This window comes from Bombina bombina, chromosome 5 (genome assembly GCF_027579735.1).
Source record: "Bombina bombina isolate aBomBom1 chromosome 5, aBomBom1.pri, whole genome shotgun sequence".
NCBI classification, from domain to species: Eukaryota; Metazoa; Chordata; class Amphibia; order Anura; family Bombinatoridae; genus Bombina; species Bombina bombina.
In genome coordinates this window covers 84,910,228-84,922,571 of record NC_069503.1, presented here as the reverse complement: position 1 = coordinate 84,922,571, position 12,344 = coordinate 84,910,228, and the positions used below count along the sequence as shown (strand labels likewise).

The 12,344-nt window shown below is 36.2% G+C and overlaps 1 protein-coding gene across 2 annotated transcripts in view; it reads left to right on the top strand.

Annotated features, from left to right (window-relative positions):
• The window catches only part of LOC128659224 (gastrula zinc finger protein XlCGF28.1-like), a 31,939-nt gene extending 23,764 nt beyond the window's left edge, over positions 1-8,175 (top strand). The window contains exons 2-4 of one of the 2 annotated variants that reach the window (XM_053712903.1): positions 4,044-4,099; positions 5,245-5,358; positions 6,214-8,175. In XM_053712903.1, coding sequence (XP_053568878.1) covers positions 5,340-5,358; positions 6,214-7,376 — 1,182 coding nt within the window. In that variant the 5' untranslated portion in view covers positions 4,044-4,099; positions 5,245-5,339 and the 3' untranslated portion in view covers positions 7,377-8,175. Of the gene's footprint in view, positions 1-4,043; positions 4,100-5,244; positions 5,359-6,174 lie in introns of both variants that reach the window. The other variant, XM_053712902.1, reaches the window with a different exon arrangement.
• Positions 8,176-12,344: the final 4,169 nt, after the last annotated feature.

Here is a 12,344-nt window from a genome sequence, read left to right as displayed (position 1 = left end):
ATGGTACAGAGGAGATTGTTACGGAAGTTTTTAGGAAAGATTTTGGGCAATACTATTCTTAGAGCAGATTCATGCCATCCATCACATCTAAAAAGAGGTATACCGAAAGGACAATACATTAGGCTACGGAGGAACTGCAGTAACCTAGAGAGCTATAAAAAACATGCAGCAGATCTCACTCTTAGATTAAAAGAGAGAGGTTATGATGAACAAACTCTGCTGACATTGTCTGAACAAGTGAGTAAATTTGATAGAAACAATTTGCTTAAAGACAAAGATAGACAAGTTAGGAACAGGGATGGCATTAATTTTATTACATCTTACAGTAGACAGTTTGATAACATTAGTAGAATCATAAAGAACAGATTACCTATTTTAGATAGGGACATAGATCTAAATAATATATCTGATAAATGCAACTTCATCTCTAGGAAAGCTAAAACTATTGGTGATATGGTTAGAAAAGATTTTAGCAAAAAGAGCCCACTCTCTATACATTCCACCAATTGGTTGACACCTAAACCAGGTTTTTTCAGATGTAATGTGAGACCTTGCAAAAGCTGTAGCCATGCCTCAGTTGGGGAGACTTTTACTTCTACACATATGGGTCAGGTATACAGGATTAAGGAACGTATTTCTTGTACCTCTACCTTTGTTATATATCTCTTAACTTGTAAAGTTTGTAATTTTCAGTACACAGGGTTAACATCTAGAATGCTTAAAGATCGAATAAGAGAACATTTACTCTCCCTTGAGGCAGATATTCCCAAGACCCCTGTGGCTAAGCATTTTGCTTTACATGAAGATAGATTAGCAGGTTTTAAATTTCAAGGGATTGAGGTAGTTAAACTAGGACCCAGAGGTGGCAATAGATATGCTGCACTCAGTAAACGTGAGGTTTACTGGATCCACACTCTCAAAACTGGTGCCCCTTTTGGTATCAATAAAATAAGTGACATTAAATTATTTATTGACAATTCGTAATGCAAGTATTTACATGTTTATACTGTTAGTTGCCTATTTAGTTTACATTGTCTCTTATCTCAAGGCTCTGTATACTTATAAGATTCTAAATTTACAATTTATCACATTTTCTGTGTTATATTAAGTAATCTTAATGATAACAATATCCCATTATTATTTAGATCCACATAGAGCTGGGTCTGTCCATACCCTATTCAGTTTATTTGTACCCATTAGCATTTGACTTTTATACTGATATGTTTGTACATTGAATTGGGGTATGGGTCAGACACTGCTCTCTGTGTATAATGTATCTATATTCATGCAATTGAAGCACACACATATTCTGTGTGTTTTTTAGTTTGTATGAATGAATCTATCATCTGTCGGTTATATTGAACAAAGATGGTATAAATAATTTATATGTAGTTTTACTATATATTCATGCCAGTTAGCTCTAGGTATATAAGATATTCATATTCTCTCTCTCTTTCTCTTTCTCTCTCTCTTTCTCTCTCTCTTTCTCTCTCTCTTTCTCTCTCTCTTTCTCTCTCTCTTTCTCTCTCTCTTTCTCTCTCTCTTTCTCTCTCCCTTTTTTTTTCTCTCTCAGAGTAACGAGTCATTCTGCCCTCTGATTCTGAAAATAACATCGTTATTAATGTGCAGCTTTAAGATTGTTGTAACAAAATTTTATTTGAAATAATAGTCTAAGTATGAATATGTGTATATTTCTTTTATGACTTTCTCAGGTTTATTTGTCTTGTATAGTTTGATTTTCTTTTCACATTGGTTTGGTTTTTTGGTAACATTATTTCTGTTGCTTTTTGTGATTAACTATGCAACAGGTGTGAAGGGTTTACACCCTATTCTTAAGGAGCTCTTGCACACCTGAATGTTAGCTCTGATGAAGTGCCCAATAGGGCAGGAAACGCGTCAGCGGTAGTCAAGTCTGTGTACTGTGCCTTTGTCTTTTTACTCACGGAATCTAAATAAAGGTGACATTTTTAAATTTATATCTTCAGCCTTACTGTTTTTTCCACTATTGGGTTTTTGTCTCTATCAGAGGTGTTGAATACCTTCCATTTATTCATTGCAGATAAGGCAAAGAAAAGAAAAATCCAAGTTTGCTCTTAAACGGAAAAATAACTTGGAAAGGGACATAATTTACAACTCTCCTTATTAAAACATTTGTTTGCTTTAATTTATTTGAAGCAGACAAAACAATAACTCCACTCAGTTCTTATGCCGGAGAACGAGGCAGAGGTAAATATCGAGGCTCAGCAACCACTAAAAATGGCGCCACTCTGATTATCGAGAAGGAGACATGGCCAAGAATCGGCATGGAATGAAAAAAAAATTAAAACAAGAAGGACCAAGCTCTCCTCTATTGCTGATGCGTTTTCGAAAAAGTGGAGAGAAACTGAACACCTGCTGATGCGTTTTCGAAAAAGCGGAGAGAAACTGAACACCTGCGCAGCCCCATAGGAATGGCGCCATTCGCGCTCTCCTATCAGTCCCTTGTCATAATTCAATTTTCAGACAACTCTTCAAATTAACACTAAATGGGACCTAAAGGGGCTGCCAAAAAGACAAAGGTCCTGCATATTAAATACACAGAAATTAGGTAGAAATTAACCCTAATGAAATGTTCTAAAACACTCCGCTATAGAAAAAAATCCCACTCCTAAAACATCTACAAAACTCGTTTGCCAAGAGTATTATATATGAAAAAATAGATCTGAGCCCCATAGATGTCTCATCCAATTAATGTGCCTGCCCACTGCCTTAACCATCCATAAAGGATTTTTCCCACATAAAAAGCAGAGGGTCCTTAACCCCTTCAGTGCCAGCCTCCTAGCCCCAGAAGACAAAAGGCACTTACCTGCATTCTAGCAGTCAGGCAGTCAGATGACTCGCATGGTATGAAAGAACGCCACTCCTTACAGAGACCTGTGGAAAAAAGAAAGAACAGAGTAAACCTACTCTGGCTTTCTATATACTAGGGCAGCAAAATGTTACGAAAACGCACCAAGGCCCACCTTACAAGTTCCTAACTGCTTTAAAGCCACAACTGCCCTACTGAAGAGACTAACGTGGAGTATGGCTAGACCCAATCCTTGAAAAAGGGGAAAGAACAGAGTAAACCTACTCTGGCATTCTAAAGTAGATACAATCTAGCTTGTAGCGAAAGTAATCCAATTTTCTTCAGACACCAAAACTTCACCTCCTCCATGCACCAAGGCAAAGAGAATGACTGGGGGTTGTGGGAAGGGAAGTGATACTTAAAGGGACACTGAACCCAATTTTTTCTTTATTTCGTGATTCAGATAGAGAATGCAATTTTAAGCAACTTTCTACTTTACTATTATCATATTTTCTTCATTCTCTTGATATCTTTATTTGATAAAGGCATCTAAGCTTTTTTTTGTTCAGAACTCTGGACAGCACTTTTTTATTGGTGGGTGAGTTTATCCACCAATCAGCAAGAACATCCCAGGTTGTTCACAAAAAATGGGCTGGCATCTAAACTTATATTCTTGTATTTCAAATAAAGATACCAAGAGAATGAAGAAAATGTGATAATAGGAGTAAATTAGATAAATTGCTTAAAATGTCATGCTCCATTTGAATAATTTTCATTTAATATTACTGTGAAGCGTCTATTTGCTCCAGTAATAAATATCATTCAGCTTATGGCCCTGTTGTATCAGTCCCATCACATTTACTGATCTAATCATAAATATCTTGTGATCTGCATATTATTTTATTTCTAATGAGGTTATTTTATAATACATTTCTTATTTCTATTAGCTGCACCTGTTTATCATCAGAACGTTTATCTCACTGATCTGTGACTGATTCTTGTTGTTAGTAAAGACCTTAGTGAGTGTATTCTGCACCTTCAGCTGCTGCTGTTTATGTCACATGATCACAGACTTAAAGGGACAGTGTCATGTACATTTGGTTTCCCCTTAAAATAACAAGAAACCCTATTTTTTTTCTTCAACATTTAAATAGAACATATAATTTTCAACAACTTTCCAACTGACTTATATTATGATATTTTCTTCATTCTTTAGGAATCCTTTATTGAAGCAGCAGCAATGCACTACTGGGAGCTACCTGAGCACATAAGGTGAGCCAATGGCAAGAGGCTTGTATGTGCCACTAATCAGCAGCTAGCGCACCATAGTGCATTATATGCTTTGTCACAAAGGTCCCCAAGGGAATAAAGCAGATTTGATAATAGAAGGAAATTGTAGAGTTGTTTAAATTTGAATCATAAAAGTGTAATTGTGACTTTGCTGTCCCTTTAATGTGTTTCTAATGACTTGTTTTACCGGTCTATAAAATAGTATAAAGTGTATGGGAAATTTCACCTTTAGCTTTATTTTTATGTAAAATAACTGCTGTCTGTAATTTATTTTCATTATTAAATTGTACACAGCCTTTTAAATGACCTGAGGCAACGGCTCCTACTTAGCATATGCAGGAGATCACATTATATAAAAATATGAGTCTATTATTGGCTGATAGCTGTCACATGGTACAGGTGCAGAACTACATTTATCAGAAAATAATCTATTGCTCTTTTTAAATTAATAGTAAGTTTTATTGCTTTGTATTTTTATTATGCATCTGTGTTTTAGTAATTCTATATTTTATGGACCTTTTAAATGGACTGAATTTTCCAAAATAACATCTCATTATATTATCACTCCATGTAAACACAAATTCATTATTTTCTTAACTCTATCCAAGAAAACATTTAAAATGAACATTTTAGTGCCTATGTCTCCCACACCCCTTGCAGTGTGATTTAGCACAACTCAGTATTGACCAGGAGAAGTTAAAGGACTGGGGGTGGAGCACATGACAAAATGTCTGACAGTGAGAATTAGTATGAAGTACAATACCAATACTGCAGTATCCAATCTAACTTATATTTAAACAACTGATTTAAAAGGTGTTTCATATAAATGATAGAAAATAAAGATTATAATTTATTTGTAAAGTTGTGATAGGGCCCCACTTAAATAGATTTTCTACCATTATGTTGTATAGATCTGGAAAGATTCATATTTAATGGGCAATTATAACACCTACAGAACTAACTGTACTAAATGCTTGTGCTGAATCAATAGCACATCTGTAATAATCTAATGAGCTGATCTGTATCACATGAATTGTTATGCGTGCCTTTAATTATACCATATGTACAGTTAATCAGAACCATTATTTATTATTTTCTGTCTAAACCATTTAATATACTTTTTACAGACACGGCCAGAGCACTGAGAGATATCGGGTATTGATTTAACTGGAGTGAATAAGGGAACCTTCTTCGTGATCAGACATTGGAGCCTGTTATCAGCATGAACTCATATGTGTTAGGTGAGTAAAATAGATATTATGCTGACTTTAATTACTGGGAAAATATAATAAATCACTCATTAAACAAATATAAACTATTATATTTATATCTGCATCTATTAAGAACAGTTGTGTCAGTGACAGTTATAAAGAAGGAGCAACCCCCATTGGGATGAGGATCAGGGTAAAAAATAATACCCCCCCCCCCCTCTGTCCTATTAGACAGATCATGTCTAACAACTGCCTAACCTCACCCCCTGACCTGGTTCATTACTCAGAATACCTGCAATTCCACCTTCCCCTACCCTGACCTCGCTCATGGAACACCCATAACTACATTTATGCCTTTCTTGTTCCCATGTGTGAAACACTCACAACTTCCCCAGTGTTCCCCACACCAGAACCACCACCCTCTCAAAACATCTCACTTATCATTCTGTGATGATTAAGACATCATGTTCTCACCTAACTGGTTGAGCATGAGCTGGGCAGAGCTGTATGTGCAGTTGCTTGTGCAATGTTAAAGGAAGATGGTGGATGCCATATTCTTGCCCAGAATACAGATGTACTTGTTCCCTGGCTGAGAACATTATCCACACGCACCTTGTTTAATGCAGCCCTATAACTCGTTTTGATCAGTAATTTAGTTTACTATGGTGTAGTAATGTTTACATTCTATGTCATCCTTTTTTAATTTGTGATTTACAGGAAAATAAATGTAAAAATACAAAAAGGAAGACATTTTTGAGTAAAAAAAATGATTTTTTTTTTTTATTGAGATGAATTATATTATAAAGAATAAACAGTCTTATTTTTCTTCCATTTCTTTTTATGTAGACAAACACATGAATAATTCATATCCATCCTTCACTACAGGAAGCATCAGAATGATACTGCAAACTTCAAAAGTCTTAGACACCAATGACTATTCACAAACATTGGGGAAATCACAGCAGATATTTAAACAAGATGGTGAATTGGCAGGAACTGGGCAACAATCATGTAATTCAGTCATCAAACAAGAGGACAACATTAATGCCTTATCTAGTGAAATGATTATCCCAGAGGATACACCACACACATTTACTGAGTTTTCAAAACATAATAAAGAAGGGAAAAGTCTACAGTCTAGCCAAATGATTCATACAAAGGAACAACCTTTCAAATCTACAGAATGTGAGAAAAGCTTTAGATGGAAGTCTCATCTACTAGAGCACTACACAATTCACTCGGGTGAGAAACCACACACATGTACTGAGTGCGGCAAATGTTTTACACGAATGAATCATCTGAAAACTCATAAAAAGATTCACACAGGAGAAAAGCCTTTCACATGTACAGAGTGTGGGAAATGTTTTATAGAAAAGAGTCATTTGAAAACTCATAAAAAGATTCACGCAGGGGAGAAGCCGTTCACATGTACAGAGTGTGGAAAAGGATTTACAATAAAGTGTAATCTGAAAACTCATGAAAGGATTCACACAGGAGAAAAACTTTTCACATGTACAGAGTGTGGAAAAAGTTTTACACAAATGGATGGTCTGAAAACTCATGAAAAGATTCACACAGGAAAAAAACCTTTCACATGTACAGAGTGTGGAAAAAGTTTTACACAAATGCATTGCCTGAAAACTCATGAAATGATTCACACAGGAGAAAAGCCTTTCACATGTACAGAGTGTGGAAAAAGCTTTACACAAATGAGTCATCTAAAATATCATGAAATGAGTCACACAGGGGAAAAGCTTTTCACATGTACAGAGTGTGGAAACAGTTTTACACAAAAGAGTGATCTGAAAAAGCATGAAATGGTTCATACAGGAGAAAAGCCTTTCACATGTACAGAGTGTGGAAAAAGTTTTACACGTATGGATTGTCTGAAAACTCATGAAATGATTCACACAGGAGAAAAGCCTTTCACATGTTCAGAGTGTGGAAAAAGCTTTACACAAATGAGTCGTCTAAAATATCATGAGACACACAGGGGAAAAGCTTTTCACATGTACAGAGTGTGGAAACAGTTTTACACAAAAGTGTGATCTGAAAAAGCATGAAATGTTTCATACAGGAGAAAAGCCGTTCACATGTACAGAGTGTGGAAAAGGATTTACACAAATGAGTAATCTGAAAACTCATGAAAGGATTCGCACAGGAGAAAAGCCTTTCACATGTACAGAGTGTGGAAAATGTTTTTCACAAATAAGTAGTCTGAAAACTCATGAAAGGATTCATAAGGGAAGAAACCTTTAACATGTTTAGAAAATAGGGTTGCTACCTTGCTACCTTTTGCACAGCCAATTATCTGACACTTTGCAAATGGGCGTGGTTGAGGATGTGGTTCACACAACCTTACAGGGACATTCCAGGCAAAATTGGAATCTACTTGTATGCATTTCAGTTTTGAGTAGAACCATTTTTGTAACATACATGTATTAGAATAAATGCTTCTAATAAGTTATAGTTGTTTCAAAGGTGTATTTAAGTATGCCCCGTGCACCAGTATTTTAAACACAGCACTTGCTCAGAGAGCCTAAGGTGCTTTTACCAGTGACTCAATTTGTTCATTGCTGACATGATACAAGACCCAGTGGCGCTATGCGCAGCTGCAGTGTTTAAAATGCTGGTGCACTGAGAGTATCTAGCTATGCTACACATGCACGTGCAGAGAAAAATATTATCACTAAAATATTGATAACTTTTACTAGAAACATTTTTGCCAATATGTGTTTATTGCAAATATGTTTCTATCCAAGGATGTAATTCATCTGTGTATTTAAATTTTGACCAGAGTGTCCCTTTAATAAAATATATTTGACCATTTTTTGGTCTGTTATTAAAGGATTGAGTGTTTATAATGTTTAATTTAATACACACACAGCAAAAATAGATGAGAGAGATATGATAGAGATATATACAGTTTGGTAGACAGACTGACAGAAAGGTGTGTGTGTGTGCGTATATATACCCGTTAAGGGTCTAGCCAGATCTGCCGAACTGGAGGGGGGAGATGTCATGGATACCAGACAGCCAAGGCTGCCCCCACCCATCCCCCTACCTGACTCCTTGTCACACCAGATTTGGCCCTTTCATGGCTAGCGGGATCTTGCTGTCTCTTGCTATTTGGCAACGACGGACAACAACCAAGGCTCCATAATCGGAAACCCTCCATCTGTAAAATCAGACCAGTAGCAAGTGAGCGGGTTGGGACAGAGACTGTCAATTGTGAGTAGCCCTATTTTGGCATACACAATAGCACTGTACATACTTCTGCTACGATACCAGTGGAAAACCATCACTTTAAGAGACTCTTATAGCCATATCATTATTCACTGGTTATTATAATTAATAGGAACACTGATCCAATAACCACAGTATACGGACTTGCTTTCTGAATTTATTTCATCTTCAATGTTAGGCCTCCATACTTGCCTAAATGCATCAACTCCATATAAACAACTAATGAGAGAAAAGAAAGCATTGCAGAACTTATCTGATTAGAACTTTTTGAAACCTTAAGCCGTATCCTGGCTATCTGCAATACAGTGGACATTTCGTTCATTATCCATCTAGCAGCACTACCAATCAGATTTATCATAAGTCTTTAACACCTTATTCTTATCTACACGTGTTGCCGAACATACCAACCTGCAATATTTAAATAACTCATTGCTATAGGAATAGGTTTGTTCTCACAACCCGCCCTGCTTTGGCAGTCAACTTTGTCACTAATTCAACAATCTCTCTTATAGCAAAGAATTCTCATGTTATTAATTGTATCAACTCCTATTTAGCTTAATCATCATCAATCTTATGGTACAAAACCATATCCATATTTTCACCCAAATACATAATTTGCTACCTTTACATATGAACTTACATGTAGTTCACATTAGCAATAAGAGCCTCTGATAACATCTCGCTAAGCAGCAATTTTTACCATCAGTGCTGTCTAATTAATCTCACACATTGTGAGTCAGCTTCTAGTTAAGAAACTATTATCTCTGATCTTTCCTTAAAGATCTTTAGCCTCTCTAGTTTCTTAAATTTCACAGGCTTCCCCTTATATATACTTTTCACTCTTTCTACTTTTGTTTTACACACAAGTGCACTAGCACACACAGACACATTTGCAGTTCATTATGGCTGAAAGTAACATTCCCACAGGGGTTTTAGACATAGATAGAAGAAAGCTTATAATGAATACAGCACTAAAAGGTAACTCCACTAGAACAGAAGAACCAGCAGAGGGGGATTTAATGACCATTTTCTCTAATTTAGAGAACAAGAAATATAAAGAAAGCAACCTCTGGTGGGATATTGAATTCCTAGAACTGTACATTAGTGAAAGAAAAGTCCCTAGGGGACTGAGGATGAAAAAATATCCTTCATTTGCACTACATAATTCCGACTTCATGGAAGAATGGAATAACAATTTGACCAACTGCTCCATCATTTTGATGAAGCAGTTAGTCAAACATAAGAAAGAAGAAAGGGATTCTCTATTAGTGCGGATTGAAGAAATAGTTGAATCACTGAAACCATTTGAACAAACTAGGAAATACATAGATTATAAAACACAATTAGACTCTACTATGCAACAATTAGACTCAACACTGTCAGAAAGGAAAGTCAACAAATAACAAAGAGACATAAAAGATTATGAATTAGACATTGTATACTCATCGCAAAAAAACCAGCCAAATAGACAAAAAAACAACTCACAACATAGTAACCATAAATAAAAGAAATGGCACCTTCAATCACACACCCAATGCTAAACGAGTAACATTCTCCAGCATTGACACAGACAATACAGAAAGTTCATTGACCACAGAAGACATGCAAGCACATACTTCTAATGAAGAAATAGCTAGTCCAAGCACTTCAGAAGGCTAGGACTAAATTATCAACACTAGTACAAACACCCATCACCAGCAGTACACCAAAAAAGGAGCTACCACTACGCTATCCAAGCAGGATAAAAAGATAACGCAGAAGAAGTAGGATCAGTAATAAATTTGTCCAGCACTTCACTCACCAGCTCACAGATCACTTTATTAAATAAAGGACTATCATTTGCACTCACTTTGACTTATTTTCCACTATATTAGATGTTAATGCTTTGGTTAGGAAAATCACTTTGTACAAACATTTCTCACTACTAACACACGCAACATGCGAACAAAGTAACACTCAACTAGCAGAAAACATTCCTTATAAAGTTAAACACTCAATAGGTCTACAGTTCACTGATCTATGCGACCTGAACACGCTCATTTCACTACAACACCCAGAAGCCAGCACCCATGACACTATTCCCAAATTTAAAACTTCCACTAAAAATCTTATTTTTATCCAGTTCATAGTAGGAGTGAACCAATTGAAATGTTCCAAAACCTCATAGAATTAGAGCTTACTAGTCTGCACTCTGCTTTAGAACTAGCATCCAATACATCCATTAATTCTACTACCAAACACAACTTATCCATTGATGAACAACAAGCACTTAAGTCACTTGGTAACAACAAAGACATAGTAGTCACCCCGGCGGATAAGGGGGGGGGGGGTGCTGTAGTCATTCTCAACACCGAAGACTACAAAAAAGAAGTATATAAACAACTAAATGACAGGGACACATATCTAAAATTGACTTTCAATCCAATGAACAAATACAAAAAAGAGCTTCATGCACTCTTAGACTCTGCAGTGGAAGAAGGCTTTCTAAATCAAGAAATAGCAGACCATTGCCTAGTTGAATACCCCATCATTCCTACCTTTCGCATAGTACCAAAGATACACAAAACCCTCATCAACACACCAGGCAGGCCCATTGTGGCCAGCAGAGGTTCACTATGCGAAAGGATAGGAAACTGGCTTGACAATGTATTAAAACCTATTGTCAAGTCTTTGCCAGGGTATATACGTGACAGCACACATCTTATACAGCAAATTCAAGCTATTACCTGGCAGGACAATTATACATGGCTCACTATTGATGTATCAGCTCTTTATTCGAGTATTCCTCATGAGGAAGGCTTAAAAGCTCTTACATACATGCTGAAAAGACACACCAGTTATCCAGAAGAATTTATCACATTTCTTGAAGAACTCACACGATTTCTTTTAACACACAACTACTTTGTCTTTGAGGGCCATTACTACCTCCAAAAATGTGGCACGGCCATGGGGGCCAAGTTTGCCCCCTCATATGCGAATCTGTATATGGGGTATTTTGAACATCTCTATCTTTTTGGGAGTGGACTGGCCCTCGGCGACAAAGTAGTTGTGTATGGCAGATTCATTGATGATCTCATCCTTATTTATAAGAAAAATACTGAATTAACCATAAACCTTTCTCTAACAATAACACACTAAATTTGAAATTCACTTATAAAAATGATGACCTCTTGATTGATTTCCTTGATCTTACATTGAAACATAACTGCGAAGGCAAAATAATAACTAGCACCTTTAGAAAACCTTTATCAAGAAACACCATTCTTAGAGCTGACTCATGCCATGCTCCACATATGCAAAAATGCATCCCTAAGGGCCAATATTTAAGATTACGGAGAAACTGCAGTTCCCTTCATCTTTACAACAAACAAGCAGATAAACTCACTCATAGACTAATAGCAAGAGGCTACAAAAAGAGCATCCTTCTTAATATCAAATCTCAGGTAGCAAGAATGGATAGGATTACACTCCTTAATAAAAATGCACGAACCAAAACAGAAAAAACAGCATCTATTAGTGACAACAAAACCCCCATACCTAGAGAAGACATATGCTTTGTAACTAAATATAGTAATCAGTTTTACACTATTATCAAAACCATAAAAAAATATTTACCAGTCCTCAATGGTGACATGACCTTAAGTAACAAACTGGAAAGAAATATAAAATTTGTGGCCAAAAAAGCACCAACTATACGTGATAAGATCACACAGAAATTTCACAATAAAATTCCACCTATTACCAATTGGCTAACACCCACCAGAGGGAAC